This window comes from Notechis scutatus, chromosome 4 (genome assembly GCF_049901735.1).
Source record: "Notechis scutatus isolate UNSWTSFEM ecotype Mainland chromosome 4, rNotScu1.2, whole genome shotgun sequence".
Taxonomy (NCBI): Eukaryota; Metazoa; Chordata; class Lepidosauria; order Squamata; family Elapidae; genus Notechis; species Notechis scutatus.
In genome coordinates this window covers 151,314,850-151,342,194 of record NC_142012.1, presented here as the reverse complement: position 1 = coordinate 151,342,194, position 27,345 = coordinate 151,314,850, and the positions used below count along the sequence as shown (strand labels likewise).

Here is a 27,345-nt window from a genome sequence, read left to right as displayed (position 1 = left end):
AAGATATTAAGGAAATCTGGATTTTCCTTTGACTTTGCTTGTCAGTGTCAAGGTTACAAAAGATGATCACATGATCCTGGGACACTGCAACCATCATAAATATGAACCAGTTGCCAAACATCCAAATTTGGATCACATGACTATGGGGATGCTGCAATGGTCTAAGTGTGAAAAACAGACATAAGTCACTTTTTTCAGTGCTGTTGTAACTTCGAATAGTCGCTAAATGAACTATTGTACGTCAAGGACTACCCGTATTACTACAGATCCCCAGGTCTGGAGATTCTATCAAGATTTCACAAGGCATTTGGCCACGTGCTATTTGAAAGGGGCCCTTCTTTCAGTGTTACTCACCCTCACCAATTTTAAAATGGGTGAATGCTGACTGGGGGGATTCTGGGAACTGAAGTCCATCCATCTCTAAAGTTGCTGAGGTTGAGAAACACTGCAAGCTGGTATAAACATTGCCCAGAATTCTGCAAAATGAAATTCACACATCTGAGAGAGGTTGCAAAGATATAATCTAGAGATCGCTCTAGGGTAGCATGGGCAACATTCATGTCTCTTTTAATCATCCTTTTTCTTTTTAACTATTTGAGCCACCCAGTCATTTTGCAATTAGGTGACCTTCTAAGTCTAATATCAATAAAAATAAATAAACAAATAAACAATAAACAAACAAACAAACAAATAAATAAACAAATAGGAAGGATCAGAAGAGATCTTAAAAAAAAACTGAGCCCGCATAAGACTCAGGTTACAGTTTGCATATTAGATAGAAAAGTTAGAATCTTAAAAGATAAGATGAAACATTGCTTTAAAAACAGAGCAAGAAGGAGAAAAACTTAAAATCAAAATGCTGGGTGTTTCACTGCAGCTGAATTTTGCACTTAGCTCAGCATGCTTATTGAGGGTTAGAAAAAGACAACCTTGAACTTTCCCTCCAATGGCACTTAGCTGTTAACCACAAGCATATTTCTCTATTTAGCTTATTAGCTCCTGCAGCCTAAGGTGAAGGGGGCACTGGCTGCTTTAAATTCTCCAATTCTCTCTCTCTTCCGCTCTTTCTCTCTCTCTGATTCTTTCTCTCTCTCTCTCTCCCCTTACTCCACCCACACACACTCACACTGAAATAGTCTGATGCAAACTTTTATGGCTTTAGGAATGGAAAAGGATGCTAAACAGTGAAGTGTTTCCCCAAGTGGAAGGAAGGAAGTCTCCCTCCTCCTTACATTCCACACAGAAGTCCAGGTTACTGTTTAAACTGACCCCAGGCTCCATGAGGTTAAAACCCTGGCATTACCCTTGGCACATGGCTGCTCTATCACCTTCATCAGGAACATCCCTGTGCTCACCCCATGCATTTTTGCCTGCCAACACAACACGTTTGTGCCGAATGCTCACACAACAGTGTCCACCCTGGCCTTTTAGTAGCAATTAACCTTTCTTCCAGGGTTCCTTTGAAGCTCGCTGGTGTTTTTCCTGCAAAATAGGAATGAGGATTTATATTACTATTCTTTTTTTTAATGAAGGGAAATGTCTAAACTTCCCCATTCCCTAATCTGTTCCCCAAACTTAGACATAGCAATTATATTATTCAGTTCCAAACAGGGACAATTTTATTATCTGGAATTCAGAATAATAATTGTGTGTGTACAGCTTCCCATACTGAGGTTTTTGTGGGGTTTGATTCATACAGAGATAAATTATGCTGGGTAAGGAAATTAAGGGTGCTTTCCTCCCAACATCTGTTTTCAAAAAGATAAGAAGATCAAGACACAAAATACCTTTAGCACCCATGAGGATTTGCCCCTTTTACAAAACATAGCAGGATGCTTTGAATAACAAAGAAAACTTCTAATTAACAGAGAGTTTGAAAGTACACTCTTGCCTGACCCTGTGGCACCTGGATTATTTGGAACATATTTAGAAATGAAGTTATAATCAAATTAAACATTGAGAATTATTGCCTGGGAAACACTCTTAATGTTTCCTCATTATCCCCTGTAACTTGAACATCTTGTTTTAGCAAAAAGATAGCAATGAGATTTTTCACGTAATTAAATAACTTATTTTTGTATATTGTAGACAGGGTGATTTATGTTCTCAAATCTTTTATCAGCTACTTTAATATTTAGTGATAAATGATGCCAGGCCCAAGGAAATCCATCCAGGAAACAATATGGAGTGTGATGTGTGACATGTATCTAGAAACCCAATCTTCTTCTTTGTATATTAATTATCCTGTAATTTCTTAAGATTGTACCAATAAAGGAGCATATCTGTAGCTCAGGTTGAAATGAGGGGTCCTTGGTGCTTTCTGAGCTGGGATGAATTTATTTATTCATTAAATTTTTATTCTACCTTCATCATTTTATAAATGACTTAAGATTTTATAAGTAACTTGAGATGTGGAACATACATACTCCTTCCTCCTCCTATTTTCCCCACAACAACAACCCTATGAGGTACATTGGACTAAGAGAGAGTAACTGACCCAATGTCAACCACCTGGCTTTCATGCCTAAGGAAGGACTAGAACTCCCAGTCTCCTGCTTTCTAGGCCAACACCTTAACCACTACACCAAACACTCTAATTTCTGGTCCTAAATTCATTCCTTTTCAGTCAGAAAGCTTGAATATCCAGGTTCAGGGTCTGAACATGGTTGTGCATCTAACATGGATCTAACAGAGAACACAATCCAATCCAAGACAGTTGTAACCTCATTACTTCATCACTCCGTCTATCTTTCAATATATAAGGAACACTTCAACTTCTCTGGACTAAGTTATAGTTTCTTTGTCTTTAACTCGTCTGTTTCAGTTAATTCACTTCCAGTTGGATTAATGAATAATGGACTTTATACAGAGATCTATGTCTGTAGTTGGTGGGACGGACTATTTTGGTCTAATTTTTTCTTCTGGTCAACTGGCTTGTCTTTTGTTTCCCGAACCTCTTTTGGCTTTAAAAGGATGACATTTGGAGAAGTGTGTTCTGCTATAGAGGACTACAAATCTACGCTCAGTTTCTGAAATCTTTTCATCAATAGGAGTGCAATTAGTGGGCAAGACAGAGAGGGTATTTTAATTGCAGTTCCCAGCTGAAAACTAGCTTGTCAAAACAGGTTTGTCTGAACCCCTTGACTATGCTTTAAAGAGTGCTACTAGCAGGCATTTTTTGCTAAAACATTTGCATATTTATTTATTTACACATCCTTTTCCTGCTATTTTTTTAAATTTGTCTTATAGTTATTTATGAGTTGGGTCATTACATGAATGTAAAACAAATAGCAACTCTATTATTAAATAGAATTATATGCTGGGAAGTATCAGCTTCCAAGAGATTTACATTATAGGGGAATTATATTGAATGAATTCCAAGTGTAAATTTTTCAGGCTATGTATTGTCAAATGCTATGCTATGGTGGGATTTGATTCTCTTTATTGCATCTGCTGCATATTCATCCTGAGAGCCGGCCAATCACAAATGCCCCATCTGAAACACTGTCACTAATAATTGGCTAACTCTCAGGAATGGAATGCTTTCTGTTAACACAGGAATGGCCAAGATGTGGCCTTTCTAATTTTGTTGGATTATAAATGTTCTTATCCATCACCATTGGTTATGCCAACTCTGTTGATTGATAATGGGACTCAGTAATATCTTGAGACCCACACATACCTACGTAAAAATAATTATGAACAATTATATAAACAAAACATTGGGGTATTATACAATTTAGGGGGGTAACACTAAAATCACCTTTCCAGCGCATCTTGTCATCTTGCTCTTGATGTTTTGAATCCTTTTCAGGTGAATGTTTCTATCAGAGTTTCCCAGAAATTCCAGTAGAAGAAACTCCTGAAAATGATGGAGAGCCAAGCACTTTGTCACTCAGTATCTGTGAACGGTCTTCTCCAGCAACATCAAGTGAAGCCTTCACACCAAAGGAGGGATCTCCTTATAAAGCTCCAATATATATTCCTGATGATATCCCAATTCCATCAGAGTTTGAGCTTCGAGAGTCAAATATACCTGGAGCCGGATTAGGGATATGGACAAAACAGAAGATTGAAGTAGGTGAAAGATTTGGACCATATGTAGGAGAACATCAACAAAGTCTTAAAGACACCAATAATGGATGGGAGGTAGGAAAATATCTGTCATTGTAGTTTATTATCAGTTAACTATCTGTTATTAATGTTATTTTTACTATTTATTCTATTTCTCTTCTGCCTGCCTTAGCAGAGGAAACTCTGTTTACTTTGAATCAAACAGCAGAATTCTTTACTGATAAATACAACCTTTTGGAAAAGAAAAAACAACTTCTGGGTTACAGACTCAAATATCTCTGTTGGACTGAATATCAGAATACAGGGAAAAGTGATTACTACATAATTTGCTTTGACGAGTTCTTCTTCTTCTTCTTCTTCTTCTTCTTCTTCTTCTTCTTCTTCTTCTTCTTCTTCTTCTTCTTCTTCTTCTTCTTCTTCTTCTTCTTCTTCTTCTTCTTCTTCTTCTTCTTCTTCTTCTTCTCCTCCTTCTCCTTCTCCTTCTCCTCCTCCTTCTCCTTCTCCTTCTCCTTCTTCTTCTTCTTCTTTGCTGATTTCTGCTGGTGATGTTTTGAATTTTTCACAGGAAAGGAATGAGTTGTTATTTGAAAATTTTAATTAAACGAGTGAAGATTTTGGTAATGTAATTTATAGAATGTGGTCAACTAAATATTTTTGAAAAGTCTTTTTTTTTAAAGTGAATATGATGGGGAAAATATTCCCCAAAATATAATAGTAAGCTTATCCACAGCTCACAAGGATAAAATATATAGATTCCTTTCAGGAATTATTCAGAATCTTTTAGCATGACAGAATAGTCACCCCTGCTATATTTCCTCAGGGTTGGCGATCTCTTCTAGCAACTATGAACAGCAACAAAAGTATTATACTATTTTCTGTCCATAGTATTTTGTGAAAGAAAAGCCATCCATTAAAATGACATCCTTGTCCTTATGCAAATAAAGATTTAATAATCCTTTCTTCCTGGTCCAATGGCTTGTCAAGCTACAACAGCATACCCTGAGTTGATTCATCTTTTCTCCATATCATGAATTGGCCCCAGCTACCATCATGCCAGGTCTTCAAATGTAACAACCAGGCTTACCTTTTGCTTTTGATATCAGACAATCTATTTTCTTTATATACTGAGAAACATTTAAGAGCCTCAAAAGAGCCTCACAAAAGCTCTCTTAAAGCACCCAGAGGTACTGGGATGGTCAGCCTAGGAAGGAAGGAAGGGTTCCTTAAGTATTTTTCTATATCTAATTGTTGCTGCTGATAAAACAGTGAAGCCTCTTACTCATCAGGGCCATCCATTAATTCCTCTGAGTCACTTTTAAAATAGAGTTGTAAAAGAGAGAAAACTATTCTTAAATCTCTCCCCTCCCACCTCTTTTGTATTTGCAGAAAAGCCACAAGGTGGCTCTTTATCACTTTATTTTATGTGCTTCAATGAGAGTCAGGAAGGTCATGACTTCTCAAGCATATCACCTCTTAGTTCACAAGGAGTGTTTCATATGAACTGGTTGATTTCCTGGAGGCAAAGCATAAGGTTGATGGGACGAGAGATATGAGCCTCTGAGGTAAAAATGGGATACTGAAACTAATTGAGATCCATGCTTGACATATACAGTACAAATGGTGTAATCGTATTTGTAGTGCACATTACAGCAGGATCTAGAGTTTGCAGGAGAATGAGCCTTCTTTTACAAGTTGTAAATAGAGAGTAATATATAGAATATTGATTATTTGAAGGATTATTCTTATTCTTAAAACTGGTAGGTAATGAAAATAAAATGGTGTTTCGCCAAAATGTTTGGTGGGGAAAAAGACAGTGATTTAAAAAATTGCAAGGGCTGTACATTGAAAATAATAAGCCACTATGCCAAAGTTTTTACATAGGCCAATATTCTATCTACATAATAAACCAGTTGTGATTTTGGGTAGATTTGGCCAATATGTATTTGCAAAAGCAAGGCAATGTACTTTTCTCGTAAGATCCAGCTATTTAAACTGGGTTATGGCTTAAAATAAAAAGTTGTGACATACTTATGCTCTGGTCATAATTAAAGTGCTGTGAAGGAACTTGAATGAAAAGCTATAAATCTGAATTTTATCTTAGTTCCTGAGTCCAAAGCCAAGCATCATCTAATCAGATATTGGTTGACTAAAGCACAAATCGAACAAAAGGTTATTGGACAAAGTCAGAGGTCAAGCTTTTTTGCAGTTTGTCATTATGGTTTAGTATTTTGCCAGCAAGCTAAATGTCCATTGAATCAAGCATGGGAAAAAGAGAGCTATTTGTTTTCTAATCAAGAAATCAGATTGTAAACAAATGCCAGCTATTTTTTTTAAAATGAAAACAACTAATTATTCATAAATACAATTCCATTTCAAAACTCCATAACGTGGGAACAACCTTTTGGGAAATGCATAAACTGGCAGATAGTATTCATATAATTTGCCTAAATTTGTATACACATAGACATAAGGATTTGCTCAGTTTGTTCAAAATTTTGATTTCTCTCATTCTGTGGTTTCTCAGCCGTGTTTATGGATTTCTAGTTATCTCCAGTGGTTTAGGATTAACATGAGGATGTGACTGCTTGGGCTGGAAATTAGGAAAGTGGAAACAGAAGAAACATGAAGCCAAAAATGCTCCAGTAAAAGTGAAATATGTTTTAATAGAGACAATTGCATTTAATTATTTAGTTAAATGATATGAATAAAATTTGATAATGTACCCCTTTCTACTAGAATATTTTTTTTACTTTGTTAATCTGTCTGAATGCATGCTTGGAAAAAAAATAATAATTTGTGTTCTGTCAATTTGCTAATTCAGGAATAGCCAACTGGCATCCAGTTTGATCAGGCAGACTGACAGATAATGCACTATTCTTACTGAAGAAATCATATTCAGGAATATATGTTCTTTGGTTATTCATAGACCTTGATGACAAGGCTACAGAAAGGTTAAGCACAGTTGGATTGCCTGCTAGGTGGCTACATCTGCTTAACAATCTAATAAGAACTGCTATAGTTTAAAGAGAATAATAATGTTCAGTTTTTAAGTGAATCTTGCCATGGATGTCCACATATGATTCCTTCCCTCCCCCACCTAAGCCAAGGATCAGAAATGAATTTAAATATTTACGGGTATCTGAATCTTTAAAAAAAATCTAATTCAGATATATTATAAAGTAGAACCCTAACCTTTGACTAATATAAATATTATTGCATCAAATATCCTAAGATTGTAGCTTGTCACCCAGTGTCCTGTCAATAGGGAAGCCTAGGCAATTGAGAATCCCAATTGGCTTCCCTTAATATCATATGTGTATTTGCAAATGCTACTTTGAAGCCTGTCACCTATTTATTAGAAATATCTCCATTATTTTGACTTTGGGATAATGGTATACCAATATTCTATATGTGTCTGAATATCCATTCAATCCACTAATGTATCACTTGTTTATTCTATGTATTTAACATCTAAAACAAGGGTCTTCCCATTTGGCAAGTTTAAGACTTGTGGACTTCAACTCCCAGAATTCCTGAGCTAACATGACTGGAGGAGGAATTCTGGGAATTGAAGTCCACAAATCTTAAAGTGGTCAAGTTTGAAAGCCCCTGATCTAAAATATTACGCTTATTTATAACTTGCTAATGAAGTATGACTCAGAAACTGAACAAGTCAAAATTTTTATTATTAAATGGATGTTATCAAATGGACATAGAATACAGACAGGAGAATTGTTATAGAACAATGGGAAAACTAATGGAAGATAAGTATTACATTTATTGCAAATATTACACTAAGAGAAAATTGCTATACTATACTATACTATACTATACTATACTATACTATACTATACTATACTATACTATACTATACTATACTATACTACACTACACTACACTACACTACACTACACTACACTACACTACACTACACTACACTATACTATACTACACTATACTATACTATACTATACTATACTATACTAACAAATTAGCAAAATAGATAATTCATACTAAAAAGGAATGTGCTGAAAATACAAAAATACAATAATGTTTTTTTTTTTAATATAAAGGCAATTTTGTAACACTCAACAATTCTGGAAGATAATTCATCATAAAATGAATATATACAATACAGACTTCCTGCCCTCTGTTTTTATGTTATGCATTCATTACCTGTGGTGGCACAGTGGTTAGAATGCAGTATTGCATGCTGACTCTACTCACTGCTAGGAGTTCAATCCCGATGGGGTCAAGGTTGACTCATCTTTCCAAGATCGATAAAATGAGGACCTAGATTGTTGGGAGCAATATGCCGATTGTGTAACCACTTAGAGAGTGCTGTAAAGCACTATGAAGTGATATATAAGTCTAAGTCTAAGCTATTGCTATTAAATAGAATGCATTATCAATTGTATATTCTAAGTATAATTCTTATCATATTATCTACCGTTGCTAATTATTGAATATTGATTCAATTTTAATAATTGTTTTAAAATGCTGAATTGATACAAAGTCATTGTTATATACAGTACTTATCTAATGTTTCCTCTTTGTTCTTGGTTGTGCTTTCAAATGCCTCTTATAATAAAAGTCATGTATAAAGTGGTAACGGAATGCATAAAAATAAAGAATAGGATGGAACTTCCAAGAATAATTCATGCCTCTAGTGGGTATGATTAGACAAAATTGATCTTCTGTCACTTTAGTAAATGTGAGAATAGAATTACTTAGAATTATTATAGCATTTGGTGGAGGTGTAAATAATATATTTAATTTACTAATGAATATTGAGATTAGTACATCACATTAAAAATGAGTAAGGATGAATCATTTGAAACCACCAACTCAGATTGCTAGTGGCATTTATCATGTTTGCTATTCCTAATGAGAGTCTACTGAAAACTCAAACTTTGGCAGGAACTGGAATGAGAAAAAATTGTATGAAAGAATGGGATCTATCATCTGTTTGATGGCTTGTAACTTTCTTTCCTATCCTAATTATTATATATTACACTTGGATTGTAATATGTTTTGCCTTGCTACTAGTTTTGTAGATGAGGGCAAAACATTGATCCCTTCTCACAGCCAACCCTCAAATTATAAATTATAGTGATGTGTAAACAGCAGAAACAAAACATAATATGTATGTACACGTTCAAAGGCTAATTGAAACCCCCTGGGTCATACTGACATATTGAACTATGTTCCCTGACGTATGATTTAGATATTTTATTTTTCAGTGAAAGAGTGGGACTAAATATTTTGTCTATGATTACACAGATTACAGGAAATATGGTACTCCTGATGGGATGGGAGGGCTAGTTTCTTACTGTCCTCCCAGCTAATCAAGCTCCCAAATATTCCTCCTTTCTCAGTACTAAAACGCTGGTTTGGGGAGGGCTTGGCTAGAGTATAGAATTCGTGGAAAGCTTCCTTGTTGCCTTTGGAGAATTATGGAAGGAAGAGAAATTGAGGTTAAACTAAGAGAACCATTCCAGAAAAATGCACATTGTCTTTTCTGCTGCACACTAGGGCAGACTAAGCTGTTCTTGGAGAAGAGAGGCTCTGGAGGCCCCCAGACTCATTACATTCACGAAAACAAAACAAAGCAATGGTTGCTGAAGGGAAATGGCACTGAGCACCCTCATCATTTTCCCTTTCTCCTGCTTTGCATTCGCAACTCACAACTTGCTCTTCTCCCTTCCAGGGAGCTGCTCTTTTATTCCCACACCTTTTTCTCTTAGCTTTTGATATGCAGCAAGGCAATCCACAGTCACAGCTAGAATTTTCCTTTCTCAAAAAAAAATCCTGAGGGAAATGGGGAATGAAGGAATTTCAGGGAGTGGTACACACAAAACGTCTTTCCCAGTTCCCTCTCCTTGGCATTAGTAATGGAGAAGAGGAAGATGTTTTCTATCGTGGCCTTAGAGGTTGGCAGGCAAGATGCAGACTGAGATAGGCAGCCATTTCTCCTTTCCTTGGGTTCTCGTTTCTTTCCATCTTGATGCTTCTCATGCTGTGTTGTTTCAAGATGTGAAGCAAGATTGGAGTTGTTAGAAAAGCAGGCAGGCAGATAATTGAAGATAGGATGAGTCCAATGGCCTATTAAGTCAGCATTCTCTTCCATATGGACAATATATATTCATCAAGGCTAGAACTCGTCATCCAAGAATTTATCTTCCTTCCCATTCAAATTGCAGGACAGTGTAAGACTCCTGTAGTAGACAGAATCCCATAGCTTCACCATATCCTGGATAAGATAGTATTTCCTTATATATGTTTTCCTCTATTCAGTTTCATTAGATGAACTAGAACCACTGGTGCAGTGGTTAGAATGTAGTATTGAGGCTAATTCTGCAGACTGCCAGCAGTTCAATTCTCACCTGCTCAAAGTTGATTGAGCCTTCTATCCTTCTGAGGTCATAAAATGAGGACGCAGATTGTTGGGGGCAATATGATAACTCCGTAAACTGCTTAGACTTAGAGCACTATGGAGCAGTATATAAGTGTAAGTGCTATTGTTGCTTTTGCTATTACAACAATATGATGGATAGCTGCAATACCTTTCACACTGAATTGTGAGAATTGTTATCTGTTCTACCAGATGCTGTTTTGTGGATAAATAACAGCAATGGATGGGGTTAAATTCCAGTTATAATCTGGCAAGGGGGGTGAGGTTAGTACAATTGTCATGCCTTTATGAATGATTTTGTTTTTAAGTGTGTAGCTAAGTTTAAGCCTATTTTAAAAGTGGATTCTCAAGGTAGCAGGAAAGAAAAAGATACAGTCAATGAAAAGATGGCAGAAAATCTAATTTATTTTCCTTTAAAAAAAAAAAAAAAAAGTTAATATTGTTTAGCTATCATTTAGGAAGATACAACATTTGAAAAGGAAGGAAAGGAAGGAAGGAAAAAAACTAAATTAAAGAACAGTAACACCAAGACAGAATTTTTCCCATTAAATAAATGCATGATAAAAAAATTTATTATGAAATGACACATTGCAAGCCAGGATTCAAAGATGAGTTCCTTGCTTTAAGTACAGTAGATGCCATTAAGGAAAACAGTCAATATGTCACTAAGCCACAGCCTGTAAAATTAAATTGATTTGGTAAATGTAAGTAAGATAGATCTGTTTGCTTTCATCATCAATTTTGAGGGGGTGAACAGGTGATGTCACCAACCTGGGAGCGATAAAGATGCAAGACCATCTGGAATGGCTGGTGATGGATGGGCAACTGCTTTTGGATAGTGACAGTGCTGTGGCACTTTGTCACTTGGGATGCAGTACTTAATAACTTTTCAATACCATCATAATAAATTTCACTGCCTTATTAATATAGAAATAGTGAGTTATTACTGTGATGGCCATTGTAAATAACAGGAGATGCAGCTGTCAGAAGCTGATTGTTTGAGCATGTTTCCTTAAGCAACGTAGTTGACTTGGAATATTCAATGCCTGTCTGTACTAAGCAGAGTTTATTGCTCGTGTCAAAAGAGGGGGGAAAAAAGAAGGTGTTCATAATGATTATCAAGTTCTTTCTAAAATAAAATTTAAGGCATTTGTGGATTTTTCCCCCAAGGTTGCTGCTAGCCCCTCTCAAATAATGGCTTTTAATATAAAATAATATCTGCAAGAACATATGGTAATGATAAGGTCGTCCCCTAAGTGAAACAGAATCTTTGGGAGGTTACAATATTAGTTCAGCTCTCAAAACAATAAGAAAAAGAATAAATACTCTGGCTACCTTTGATTAAACTAACAACAACAAAACCCACAATTTGTATCTGAATGAGAAAGAAGGTGGGAAATGAATTAGTGTGGTTATTAGCATTTATAAACAAAGAAATATGAAAAAGTATATATAACCGTGCCTCATAAAATGGTGAGCAAGAAAGACCATGTGTTTGATGAAAGCCCTGCACTACTCTGTGACATGGACATCAGCCTGACACCTTAAAAGAAACAAAATGTATAGATAGATGGAAAGAGAAGATGAATGATTCAGATCAATCATTTGGTGCTATTCAGCTTGTTATGCTATTGTTCTCTAGGTAGATAATTAAATCAGTGCTGTTTTCTTATTTTTGAAAGGGTGGCACAAACTTGTAGAATATCAAAAGCACCTCAAAGATTTCCCTTCCTTTCTTTTTTTTTTAAATAGCACACTGACTTTGCTTTTCAGATGTGGGCTTTGTGAACCTTTAATTAAATGTCTTTTCTTTGGATTTCTGTAACCGTGAAAAGAGAGTCCGCAGTCTATTAACAGGCAATAAAGTTCAGGAAGACTACCACTAGCTCCTTAGGTCAGAGGTGAAAACTGAATGCAAAATGAAACAAAGGTGTGTTTTGATGGCTCAACAAACAGTGAAGAGACAGTGCGCAAATACGTACTGGGAAAGTGTGACATTCTTTAGGAGAGGCAAATCTGGACTTCTCATTTAGTCAGTTAGCAATGGCTCGCTAACGGTGGCTTTGGTCATTACTTTTTTCAGCTGGAGTTTGGCCTTGGCATTTTGGTTCCATAGAAAGCTCTGAAGAATTGGTATTGTTTTCCTTTGCTGCAGCAACTCGTGTGCACTATACGTTGTAGCACATGGACCTTTGTGATGCCATCTAGCACAGGACTGTCAAACATGTGGCCCGCAGGCTGGTTGCATGACACGCTGGCCACGCCCATGCCTGGTTTAGCAAAGGGGGGAAGGTCATGATACATCACATGACCCCACTGTGACCCTGCAAGTTTGACACCCCTGATCAAGCACAATTCCTACAATTTTTCCATCTCACAACCAAATATAGGCTTTCCTGATGGAGTTCTCGTAACCTCCATAGTATGGCAGTGGATAGGTGTTTGTTAATTTAAAGTTGTAAGCTCCGTTTATAAGAACACCATGTCTATTTTTGTGCGCAGTGATTAGCAGCAATATATTCAAGAACCTGGATGCTGATAAATTGACTCATGATGGTGTCATTGAGCAAAGGTCAACTTACATACTTCCATGCCAATTACTGATAAAATGGTATTAATTGTAGCAATAGCACTTAGACTTATATACCACTTTACAGTGCTTTACAGTCCTGGTTTACAGAGTTAGTATCTTGACCCCAACAATTTGGATCCTCATTTTACCCACCATGAAAGGATGGAAGGCGGAGTCAATCTTGAGACTGGTGAGATTTGAACTGCCAAATTGTAGGCAGACAGTAGTCAGTAGAAGTAGTCTGCAGTGCTGCACTGTAACCACTGTGCCACCATGGCTCACTATAGCATTCATTTTTGTCATTTGCACCCTTGTTCCTTGCAGATGCCCATAGTGATCCCAAAAATTTAAACAGGAAGTGGGTATCTTTGAGGCGGGAGAGGCTTAGGAGTGCCTCTTTCTTTGAAAACCATCTTTCTGGATGGTGTGAAGCAACAAAGGCATGGCCACCAGTTTTCAGTTCTTGTCAAATCATTTGTGTTTCTTTTACATAGGTAATATGTGTTGCCTAAAGTAAATGTAGCATTATAGTTTTTTCATTATGTGTTAAAAATGTGTGTTAGCTATTGAAGTTGAGCACAGCATCTCTACTTGATGTCTGTGGAGATTCCCAGTCATCCAGGTCATGGTTGTCCCAAAGTGCTTTTTTCAAGAGGCAACTGCACTTGCTGTTTTTTCTTTGAAGATGTTTCACTTCTCATCCAAGAAGTGAAACTGAAGAAGCTTCTTGGATGAGAAGTGAAACATCTTCAAAAAGAAAACCCAGAATGTCCAGTTGCCTCTTAAAAAAGCACCCTTAGGACATCTTTACTTGACTTTTTTTGCTCTCAAAGAAAATTGCATTGGTCTTAGTGGGTGATTTCAGTGATGAATTTTTAGGGGACTTGAGAGCTGTCTGCAACTTTCTCATCCCTGCTTTGAAAGTTCAGAAGCACGAAATGCAGCATTTGCCACTCATTAATGTTTTATTCCATCACATGGCTGATGGTTGTGCCAAGGTTGTTCTTTTTATGCCGTTCCTGAGGGCTGTGCCATTGCCAGGCAAGTTTTTGAGACATGTGTGAGGACAGCTGTGCTACCAAAACTTAAAGAGTCGGTTTGTGTGGGTTTTTGTTTTGCATGAGCCTGCTTGCACATCAATCCAATAGCTCTGAACCAATACACTACACATGAAATATCAACCACCATCACTGGCAAGAATGGCAAAGCTTTTGTTCTGCTCAGCATGGGGTCATTAGGTATGATGTCATGTGTTGGTGACTTGTGAGTTCTTATTGGCTGTGCTTGTTGGAAGCTGAAGGTTGGCTTTGAAGGTTGAAATTGAGAATTATGTGAACAGGAGATGCTGCTACTGTTGTACAGCTCAGATCACAATCACATCACTGCAGAGACGATGTGACAACCACAGGTTCAAGGGCCAATCATCAATGTCATGACATTGAATGGTCGTTGAATGAGCAGATGGTAAGCAAGGACTACCTGCATTTGTTTGTTGATGGCCAGCTTTATCATTGTTTAAGGCTAAGACATTTTTCCTTAAGTCCTCACATGGCAAGAATTTATAACAAGACATAACGATTTGCAGAGCCATCAAAATTAAACAATAATGTTGAGTCATTAATGAGTAGATTAAAACCCAAATGCACTGACTGTGATTTTGCATGGCAGAGATCTGGCTAAAAATGCTGAAATAGTCTTTCCTCCCTTCAGTCTTGCTGATGCTTACTGTTCCCCTGTGTTCCAACAGTGTCTGAGAATTACAAAAAAAGTGATGCAATCGATTTAAGTTTATCATTTCTGAGCAGCAAAGAAAAGCTTAGCATGATCCAGATTCTCTTTGGTTTCCTCCCATTCTTGCAGAGAGCAGAGGTATTCACATTTCTTTGTCTAACAGTTTTATAATGCCTTAAGAGATTAACAGTGAGCATGAATGAGGGCTTGAGGATTAGACAACAAGAAGAAAGCTGCCAGCCAGTACCTTGTCTTCAGATTTTAAGGTTTTTTTTCCAGCATTGCTGACTATAGAAATGAAGAAATGATAATAGGAACCAGAGTTCCAAAAGTGTTTAGTGATTCAAAAAAATTCAGAAGACATGTCAGAATTGACAGAATACTAAAACTTTGTATGGTAGGACTCTTCTTTCTTTCTTTCTCCTTCCTTCCTTCCTTCCTTCCTTCCTTCCTTCCTTCCTTCCTTCCTTCCTTCCTTCCTTCCTTCCTTCCTTCTCCTTCCTTCCTGTTGTCATAAGGTTCTTTCTTTCTTTCTTTCTTTCTTTCTTTCTTTCTTTCTTTCTTTCTTTCTTTCTTTCTTTCTTTCTTTCTTTCTTTCTTTCTTTCTTCCTTCCTTCCTTCCTTCCTTCCTTCCTTCCTTCCTTCCTTCCTTCCTTTCTTTCTTTCTTTCTTTCTTTCTTTCTTTCTTTCTTTCTTTCTTTCTTTCTTCCTCCCTCCCTCCCTTTCTCTCTCTCTCTCCCCCTTCTCCCCTCTCCCTCCCTCTCCCTCCCTCATAAGCCAAGCTTTTCACCCTGAGTGAATACAGATGTTATCACAGGATTCCAGATCAAGACTCAGTGAAATGTGACAAGCTGTCAGCAAAGTTACACTACGTTGAATTTGTTAAAATATCCCAATGCTTTCTATTCATGTTTTTTTATATCTTTACTGCTTAGCCCAGTCCATCAGAGGTGGGAAAGAAGGGAGAAATAACATTTTGGAGTCATTTCTATTTTGTCACCGACTGTATGATCTTGAACACTTAACCTTGCATTTTCTCCATCTCGAGGGTGATGTGGCTATCAGTAATGTTTCTATGATGGGAATCTAGTTCAAGGTTTCACGGTGTGACTGTTAACCAAATGCTGTGTCAGCCAACCTTTCAGAAAGTGAAATCTTTACTGGGATTTCCATATTAACATTTCTAAAACATGGGACATATTGGAGCCAGGTCTCAAAAAAAGGGAAAACTGGTTATAGTTAAGTGGAATGAAAAATGGCTTCTTCAAATTAGTTCAGCCTTTGATTCTGAAACACATGGGGGCTAATGCTAAATTTATTTCTTATAATAAAAATGGGAAATATTTTTTTTAAAAAAAACTAAAATTGCTTTTCCAGCCTCTTTTGACAAAAATTGTGCACTTTTAAAGGAGGCATAGTTCTTTTATAAATGTTACACATTTTAATATGCTTTCTTACCATAGGCTTGGCTTTAAGTCATTCTTTAGATAAGCATACTTTGTTTAATTAAGGTGCTTTATGAATATATTAGTACAACTATTACTCAAACCATTAAGATTCCATATACTTTTCTTTTGTATATTATTGAAACAATTATCTATAGCTTTTGCTGTTTTGTTTTATATAAAGACAGTTCTGTCTCTATTAATAGCACATCTGGTCAATTAGGACCAGAGAAAAAACTAACATGAAGAAAAGGGGAAACCCAAATTAAAGTAACATTTATGCTAAAGATAAAATTGTAATTAGATAATAATTAGACTCAGACCGATTGTTGACATAAAGTTTAAGAGAAATCAGGGAAACATTTGGAATAATTTTCTTGCTTTTTATATTGTATTGACTTGCCAATAAACATTTAATTTATTATTTATTAATTTAATTTTAATATATTTTAGGGCTTTTCCCATTGAGAAAAATCTGGACAAACAATATACAACTACTTATAACTTTAAATTGCTGGTTAATTCTTAGAAGAATAATACTGGGTAATTTTTTCCAAGTAAATATGCATCATCATAATGTTGTCTGGAAAAGATAATTTTATTGGACAATGTTACATTTAAAATAACTGCAAAATAATTATAGTTTTATTGATAAAAGTGAAATGTTAAATGGATTACTTTTTTAAAAAAAGTTACATAACAAAAAAGTGAGATGAATAGCTTTGACTTTGAAGCTCATGAATGAAATTGCACATTTGCTTTGAAAATAATTACAAATTAGGCACAGGATTCCCTCACTGTCTATATTTCTTTTGCTATTATTGTTAGAGTAAACTGAAATTTAATAAGATAACTCTTCGTAATGACACAGGCTCATACATTTCCCTGATACACTGTGTTTCAGTTAGTTTATTTTCTGTTAAATAATGTCAGCTAATGTCTCTTTGCATTTCTAGTGTTCATGATTTAGAATCTATTTAAGCCTTCTTGGGAATATATGTTTTTATATTATTGCTATCCATATATTAAACTACATTAATTCACTTCTGTGAACCAAGAAACACAAGAAGCATTTGTTTAAGTCCAATTTAGGTTTGCTGCCAAGCCTATTATAGAACAATATAGTATGTTCTTTAAAAAAGAGGCAATGTAAGTAATCTAAGCAAATAAAAATAATGCATTATTATTGATTTGTTTTACCAAAAGGCTGGAGCTAAACAATGACTGAAATTATGCACATGACAAAATGATTTAAAATATGTTTAGTTGCTTGTCGCACTCATTCTAAAGTTTTGTATTTCATCTGTCTGCTCAGATCTATTGTGATCTCTTAAGTGGCTTCCTACCCCCCTTCACCCCCCCCCCCCGCAAACTGAACACTAGAAATGCAAAGAGAACTTTTATCCTTTTAATTCAGTCAGCATGGAAATGATTTTCTCATTTCAGACGCTTTTCTGTCCTCTCTTCATTGTGTCAATAAAATAGAGTTGTGCCAAGCTGTTCTAATCAGCTTAAAGTGCTAATTCATTGCATTGGGATGCAATCTCAGTCTGGCTACAGGTGGACACACTAAGGGGTGAGACTCCAGGGGAGCGTAATTATTTGACTCCTGTGTCTTGTTTGCAGAATTTCAAACTAGAATTAATGGCAAACCAGTGTCTGAACCTACAGATGGACTAGAAAGGCAATTCAAATGTGTGTGTGTGTGTGTGTGTGTGTGTGTGTGTGTGTGTGTGTATGTATATGTATATGTATGTATGTGTGTGTATGTATGTATATATATATATATATATATATATATATATATATATATATATATATATATATATATATATATATATATATATATATATATATAATTTGTTTTCTTAAGTTTTCGCGGGTACTTACATGTATGTTATTCAGCTTTGTTCGGGTATTTTCCCACGTCATTATAGTTGTGCTTTTAAAGTTGTAGCAACACAAAGAATAAGCACCCGCCTGGATGAACACAAAAATGCAGTAAAAAAGCTGGAACACACTTCCTCACTAGTCCAACACATGAAAGCCACAGGTCATAGCATCAACTTCAATGGCACCAAAACCCTAGCCACTATAGAAAACCCCAGCCACAGAATTATCAGAGAAGCCATAGAGATTGAAAAAAGACCTGAAAGCATGAATAGAAGAGATGATTCCACCAGACTGTCAATTATTTGGAAGCCTGCACTCACAAACAAAAAAAATCTCCACACCACTAGCCAGGCAAACACCTGGGCACAAACAGATCTCCCCGATACCTCCAGCTCAAACACACCCCAACCAGGCACCCAGATGAAACCTAGCTTCCTAATAAATGATAGCCGTCCATTTACTCGGAGCCAAGCTGCACTAAAAGCCTCCAATACAGGAACACAATGTTGCCAGCCAATTAAGACAAAAAAAAAAGCCACAAAACAGACAGAAGATATTAGAAACACCAATCAAGCAGAAGACAGCAAACTCCAAGACCAATAAACACAGACCAAGACTCCCAACCAATCAGGATGAAGAAAAAACCATTCTGGCACAGCAGTAGGCTAGCCCCAAATTTAAAACTGAAACGGCTGTGAAACTCTGACTCACAGACGAACACAATACAGAAGCCTGATGATGGCAGATGAGATTCTGCCGGAACGTTGCTACAACTTTAAAAGCACAACTATAATGACGTGGGAAAATACCCGAACAAAGCTGAATGCCATACATACATACATACATACATACATACATACATACATACATACATGCATGCATGCATGCATGCATGCATGCAGTTTAATGTATATGCAGTTTAATGTAAGTGTATTCACTTGCTCTGGTACAGTGAATAGTTCTCACAGACAGCTTCTTGATTTTGTAAACTGAAAGGTCAAAAGTCTTAATGGCGAAAAACTGCTTTAATAATTTAAAAGTACACAATGTACTGATAAAAACAGAATATTCATAGATCAGGGTTGAACTTCAGGGTCCTTTGTGCTCTCTGAGCTTGGTTGTTTGGTTGCAGACATTTTATAAACCGGGTAACATTAAATGTAGTATATACAGCAATGTCTAACTAGTAAAGATACAGATGGCAGGATAGGGCTAACCGTGGGTAGGCTTGGAAGACAAGTGGATTTGGTTTGGTTGAGATTTGGATAAGAAATCCCAAGCATGCAATTTATTGAATAAACTGGAAAGTTTGGGGAGTGGATTCCTAGAAGACAGAGGTTTTGGAAAAACAGAAAGACATGGACATGCCCATGACCTCAACAAAATTTAGGCTTAATTGGAAGGGAAATTTAAAATGCTTTCAATATGAGATTTCGAGAGATGTTGCTGACAGATTGTTTAGGACTACATTTGAAAAAAGATCTCCTGTACTGTTGACTAAATTAAACTAGATATAAGTGGCCAGAATCAATAGACTACTTTCTGTTGACATTGTATTTGTTTCCTTCAGACTGAAAGAAAACCAGCATTGTTTCAGTCCTGAAATATTTGGAAGGTTGTTTCATTTTTCCAAATTACAGCCATTTTTGGAAGACATTGGGGGAAGATTAATTCTAATCCATCTCTTCAAATGTGGAACAAGTTGACACTGAGATGAATAAGCACAACAACTAAGATAAAGAACACCGACCAGGAAATAATAGCAATTTTATTTTACTCTTCAATGGGTGGGATTTTTCTGCTATGAAAAGACTCCCAGCAGAGGGGAGGAAATTAGCTTCCTAATTAGGCAAAATCTAGTGGAAGAGAAAGTTTTTTAAAAAAGTCAATTCAAGCTAATGATAAGGGAGGAAATGGAGGAACTTTTCATGTTACTGACCTTATTAAGCCCAAGAAAAATGTGGTAACTCTTCAGAAGTTTTTATCTGGGAAAGGTAATCAATCAGTGATTATTTTGATTTCTACTTTGTCACACAAGAAATGAAAGTAAAGAAAAGAAATGACATTGGGGAAACTGCATGGCAGATATAGCTGATTTCTTAAAAATAAAGGAAAAAATTCAGTATACTATGACAATATTTCTTAACTTATTTGTTGGTTTACTTACTAAATAGACGTAATAAATGCCTGATTCCAACTGATTCTGGGCACTTTTTAACCTCAGCAACTTTAACATATGTGGACTTCAAAATTGCAAAATCCTCCAGCTAGAGTATATAATAGATATATAGATAATACACATACATTAAAAAAGCCCTACCACAAGAAATAATATGAACATTTTACAAGACTCATCTTGCCTTGAGTCTGGGAAAATAGCCAAAAGAATGTGCACCTTTTAAAATTTCAATAGAATTGGTGTCATACAAATGCCTGAGAGATTGGTTTTATGTTTTTTTTAATCTGAAGTTCTATCAAACACACTATCAAAGAACCCAGCTTCCAGCAAAATACAAAAAAGAATCCATTTTTTTTGAGGACACACACATACACTTGTCCAGAAGCATTTAGTTAATAAGTAAAAATTAAAATGTATGAAGAATAAAAATTGCACCCATATTGTTGCTAATACAGCATGGGGCTGAACCACGCTTACTGTTTTCAAATCACTTATGCCCTAATACAAATTAACAAAAGTATTCAAACTATGAATGAAAGCTAACAGGGCCTGAATCAGAGTCTACAACTATGGATACAGTTTTTTTCTTAAGTCCCAAATCCCCAAACCACACCAAAATTATGAGAGGGAGAAATTATTTGATTTGATTTGGCTCTTGCATGCAAACCGCTCAGAGACTTTCGCTAAGGTGGAATCCAGGAAACAATCCACTAAAATCCTAACTTTTCAGTTTACTTAATTAGAGACTATCAACTCTACCCTTTTCTCTTTTTTTCAAGGGCTTTTTTTCCCCATTTGGAGATAGGAGTCAAATCTCACCTACACTGCGCTATACTACAGTATATTTTCTCTCTGCATTCACATGTTCCAATAAGTTAGGAAATGGTTGGTTTGGCTGTGTTACAGTGTGGCAAAGGAACCCAGGCGTTATGCTTTGTAAGCCTTGGTTTATGACTAAGTGCCTGATGATAAACCAACAAAAAAAATGGTTTATTCTGCAACCCATAGATGTAAAATTGTGGCTTAATGTGATGTGATTGTTTGAGCGTTAAGATGAAAAAAGGAAAAACCTGACCAGTGCAATTCTATGTTGTGTGTGTGCAAAGAGATGTTGTATATCTCTGTAGTCTCCTTTGTTAAATATCCAGGACATAGCGTGGCAAAGAATATTCTGAAACCAGCTCTTTGCCTAATTTAAATATTTATTTGGACTAGGCAATGAAATAAATGGAAATCATTTTGGGGTTTGTGTCACTGAGGCTTCTTAAGATCAGAAAGGGACAGGAAGGGATACAATGAATCTGACTATTGTGTCATGAAAATAGTTGGTCAAATCCTTGTTGGGACCATTTCTTAGGGATTGCTAAAATATATCCCGAATTTAATATCTATGAAGATCTATAAAGCTCTCCATTTATCTATTTAGATTTATCTAAGCTATATAGAACTGGGACTGATTATGCAGATAAATTCTATTAACATTTAGGTGAAATAACAGAATCTGGTAAGAGTTGTGACCCCTAAAATCTAGATGATAATGAGAGATTGAAATATGTACATGAAGTAAAGCTCAATTTAGTAGATTCTTTGTAGAATTAAGTATTAAATCCAAATGTCTGCTAAATCCAAATGTAAATGATTTGTGGAGATAATTTATGTTTTTATGTCTTTTAGAACAATTGAAATATTTTCCAAGATTGTTGTAAATGGAATGGAAGTGATATAAAAAAGCAATATTGTGAACAGTGAAAATTGGCACAAGGGATATAAACTGATATAAACAACATGTAAACACCAACGACTTCATTCTATAAATTACTCAGATTACATAAATAACATCAATTGTCTGGAATGACTTCAGGATCAATTGGCCTATTATTTCAGGGGGTTAAATCTGACCACAAATTTACATTATATTACATCTAAGTCTGTTAAGTCTGTTAAATGAAGATCTGTTAAAGCAAAGTTTCACTATGAAAGTTGTGCTAATACAAACTGCATCAACATATTCAACATATTTCCCACACATTTAGAAAACTTTAAAATACATTTTTTATAAAAAAATAAATAGAAAATAAGCAGTCTGTTTTCAAATAAGATGATAATGGCACATATATCTTAAAACTGACATGTCCGTGAAGTGGAGACAATCTGAATTTAGATTCCAATGACAAAGATTCGTGTATAAACCAGACACTTTCAAAAACTGGACATTATAACACACTTCTCAGTGTATGTTGTTTCCATTTCTAAAGCATTTGCCATAAATTGCTGTCATTTATAATTGTAAAGAAAATGAGACATGTTTTCAAACTGCTTTTTAAATATCATTGTTTCCTAACCTGGGCCAATTTTCCTGTACAGCATGATGTTGAAAAAACCAAAGACAGGTTTGGGATGCATTCTCAGTATCAGTATCAGTATTTAAAAGAGATTAATTATTCCCACAAAGTTTTGTCCTACCCTCAAGCTGTGATTGAAGGGTAGCAGAAGGATTCATCTTTCCATGCTAAGTACATTCTTCAGAGTGATACAGTTTGCAAATTATGCCATTTGTTGGTACTTCTGTATATCCCTATATATGCAAAATTCTCAACTTCTCCAAGGTCTGCTCTTCCAGAATTGAAGAGACAGGAGAAATTAGAGACAAACAAAAGAATTCTCTTCAGGGAAACTTTTATTAGATAGATTGATAGGTTGTTCACTTTAACCAAGACTGTTAAGAAAAGTTGGAATCCCTGTACATATACAGTCTCAGAATAAAGTTATTCTCCCCCACCCTCCTCTGAATCACATGCATCAAACCATAGGAGGCTTCACAAAAAGACATTTAAGTGTACTAAAGTTCCCAGGGAAAGAGACAGGCTGCCATTGGTGATTAGATGCGGTTTGTAATAGTATCGTCCTGTTTTCACTCACTACGATAGATCATTTCTACCAGACTAACAAGGCAAAGGATAATGAGAAACATTCCAAGGCGAATGAGGCAGAGGACTCTAACCTATGCACAGGAAACAAATGTGATCAATTACCCCAAGTGTGGAACTCACAGATACCTTATCTTCAGGCTCCTTAAAATCAGAACTTGATTGTTACCAAATGCGTATCAGAAGCTGGGGAGGTGTAGAGGGGTTGATGTAAAGATAGGAGGCAAGAACATGTTAATAGTCACAGGAAAAGGATGAAGTTACAATGCCTTGACAAAATATCATTATATTTTGATCCTGAAGAACAGGGAAAAACAGTTTCACAGAGGTGGTTAGCAAGAAATCACAGCGTTAACTTCTCAAATGGGATGAGCCCACCTTAAACATTCCACTGCTCTGAACATTTTTAAAAGGCTATAATCAGAATAGAGATAGATGGGAAGGCACCAAAATGATTTAGAGAATCATTGGTTGAATGATTCCACAAGAATAGTGGTTGTGCTTGTTTATAGAGGAAAATACAATTTGTTATGGTCTTAGGACATAAGCCAAAGAAAACTTCTAGAAAAGCCCCTTAAAATTAAAGATTCCTACTTTGTCATCATCCAAAGACAGTTTGAGACTAATTCTAAAAAATCCTGGTTAGTACATTTACTACTGGTTGAGAAATCCAGAAGCAGTAGCTTCACTTCTACCAGATAATGCATTGTTGGAGAAATCTGTTCAAGATCAGCACCCAGGACATTGATCCTTTTTGGAACCTTTCCTTCTGTTCAACAATTTTAATTTTTTATGGTGAATTGTTCTCTTACAAATAAAACATCTATGGAGATTCCCAGACATCCAGGTCATGTCCCAAAGGTGCTTTTTCAAGAGGCAACTGGCTTTTTTTCTTTGAAGATATTTTCCTTCAGCAGTTCCAAGAAGGCCCCATACCCATTTGCACTACTCAGGTGATCCTGAGGATACAGATAAACCTCCAAGAGACTTCAACGACTCTATAAAAGAATGCAAATAACCAACTGTTTGCAAGGAATATAAATCTTTCTATTCCCCACCATCCAGTCAGAGCTGAAGAAGCTTCTTGGATGAGAAACAAAATGTCTTCAAAGAAAAACAAAGTCCAATTGCCTCTTGAAAAAGCACCTTTGGAACATTTATGTGGTTGTACAATATTATAGTAATAAACCACTAAAAATAATCAATAGACAGTGGACAAAATAATTTTGGGGAAAGCTGAAAGAAATATACACTGCTCAAAATATAAATAAAAGGAACACAGAAATAAGACATCCTAGATCTGAATGAATGAAATATTCTCATTAAATACTTTGTTCATTACATAGTTGAATGTGCTGACAACAAAATCACACAAAAATTATCAATGGAAATCAAATTTAGCAACCCATGGAGGTCTGGATTTGGAGTTACACTCAAAATTAAAGTGGAAAAAAACACTACAGGCTGATCCAATTTTGATGTAATGTCCTTAAAACAAGTCAAAATGAGGCTCAGTAGTGTGTGTGACCTCCACATGCCTGTATGACCTCCTTACAATGCCTGGGCATGCTCCTGATGAGGTGGCGGATGGTCTCCTGAGGGATCTCCTCCCACACCTGGACTAAAGCCTCCCCCAACTCCTGGACAGTCTGTGGTGCAACGTGGCATTGGTGGATGGAGCGAGACATGATGTCCCAGATGTGCTCAATTGGATTCAGGTCTGGGGAACGGGCGGGCCAGTCCATAGCATCAATGCCTTCATCTTGCAGGAACTGCTGACACATTCCAGCCACATGAGGTCTAGCATTGTCGTGCATTAGGAGGAACCCAGGGCCAACCGCACCAGCATATGGTCTCACAAGAGGTCTGAGGATCTCATCTCGGTACCTAATGGCAGTCAGGCTACCTCTGGCGAGCACATGGAGGGCTGTGCAGCCCCCTAAAGAAATGCCACCCCACACCATTACTGACCCACTGCCAAACCGGTCATGCTGGAGGATGTTGCAGGCAGCAGAACGTTCTCCACGGCGTCTCCAGACCCTGTCACATCTGTCACATGTGCTCAGTGTGAACCTGCTTTCATGTGTGAAGAGCACAGGGTGCCAGTGGTGAATTTGCCAATCTTGGTGTTCTCTGGCAAATGCCAAACGTCCTGCATGATGTTGGGCTGTAAGCACAACCCCCACCTGTGGATGTCAGGTCCTCATACCATCCTTATGGAGTCTGTTTCTGACCATTTGAGCAGCCACATGCACATTTGTGGCCCGCTGGAGGTCATTTTGCAGGGCTCTGGCAGTGTTCCTCCTGTCCCTCCTTGCACAAAGGTGGAGGTAGCGGTCCTGATGCTGGGTTGTTGCCCTCCTACGGCCTCCTCCACGTATCCTGATGTACTGGCCTGTCTCCTGGTAGCACCTCCATGCTCTGGAAACTACACTGACAGACACAGCAAATCTTCTTGCCACAGCTCGCATTGATGTGCCATCCTGGATGAGCTGCACTGCCTGAGCCACTTGTGTGGGTTGTAGACTCCATCTCATGCTACCACTAGAGTGAAAGCACCGCCAGCATTCAAACGTGACCAAACCATCAGCCAGAAAGCATAGGGACTGAGAAGTGGTCTATGGTCATCTCCAGCAGAACCACTCCTTTATTGGGGATGTCTTGGTAACTGCCCATGCTTCCCACCTGTTGTCTATTCCATTTGCACAACAGTACGTGAAATTGATTGTCAGTCAGTGTTGCTACCTAAGTGGACAGTTTGATTTCACAGAAGTGTGATTGACTTGGAGTTACATTGTGTTGTTTAAGTGTTCCCTTTATTTTTTTGAGCAGTGTATTTATTTCCTGACACATGTGCACACACATACAAGAACAAATTGGAAAGAGTAACTTGTTTGCATTTTTAATGGCATATTTTTTAAACTTATGAAACAGAATTATACAAATAAATTTGAGGTATTTCCATTCTTCATCAGGTGTGGAAATCTGTCCCCTTTTACAGTTGCTTAAGAATGATTTTATGAGAACCCCCCTCCCCCTCCTCCTCAAGACAAGACTGATAATATTACTGCTCTGGAAAGAACCAGCTGAATTCAGGTTGACATACAAAATTGAGATCGTTAACTAAAATGGCTGACAGTTTGCATGCCTACTGAAGATGCATTAGGAGCAAGTAAGAAATATGAAAAAGCAAACTCATGCTAGGGAATCACCTTGACACACAATTATGTGGCTCTGCAGTAGTTTTTAGCATTTATCATATTTTCCTTTTTGTGAAAATTACTACCATCCATAGAAATGTCATCCCCAGATGAAATGGATGATCAAGACGGCACTGCAGGAAATGAAATGCTTGCAGTCAAAGTATGCAAGTTGTTGACTTCTTAGCAAGATATGAAAAGAAGCATATGGCTAATAACCACCCACATTCTTGTGTTATGTAATGGACCAGTAGTAGATTCTGACAGAGAAAAGAGGAAGATAATGCCTTGTGCAACCTTGTTGTATAAAATAAATCTGGAACAAAGGAGACTGCTTGGAAATTATTATATCTAAGATAAAAAAAATCAGCACCCCACTCCCCAGATTTAGTAGATTAGCATAAACACAAATATAGAATTTGGCTTCTGAGAAATTTATACTCTAAATTGCAGAAACAGTGTGAAAAGAATTCCATGCTCAGCAACAAGGGTTCCATATAAATGTGACATGCATATGAAAGCCCTTGGAATCATCGGAGTCCAATAAAAACCATAATGATGTCCAAATCATGTTGCATGCATGCTGACATCATAAAGGTAAAAGTAAAGGTTTCCCCTGTCCAGTCATTTCTGACTCTAGGGGGTGGTGCCCATCTCCATTTCTTAATTGAGAAAACTAGCATTGTCCGAAGATCTTTCCATGTTCATGTAGCCTGCATGACTATACACTGAGGCACACAGAACATCGTTATCTTCCACCAAAGTGGTACCTATTTATCTACTCGCATTCACATGCTTTTGAACTGCTAGGTTGGCAGGATCTGGTGCAAATAATGGGAGCTCACCCCATCATGCAGCATTTGGGTTTTGAACTCAGGATGTCAAGCTTTCCAGCTGACAAGTTGTGTC

At 36.8% G+C, this 27,345-nt stretch overlaps 1 protein-coding gene across 6 annotated transcripts in view; it reads left to right on the top strand.

The window, feature by feature from the left end:
* The window catches only part of MECOM (MDS1 and EVI1 complex locus), a 537,367-nt gene that overhangs the window by 239,826 nt on the left and 270,196 nt on the right, over positions 1-27,345 (top strand). For all 6 annotated transcript variants that reach the window (XM_087965301.1, XM_087965299.1, XM_087965300.1 and 3 more), the window contains exon 2: positions 3,815-4,149. In XM_087965301.1, the coding sequence (XP_087821427.1) occupies positions 3,815-4,149 (335 nt within the window). The remainder of the gene's footprint in view (positions 1-3,814; positions 4,150-27,345) is intronic.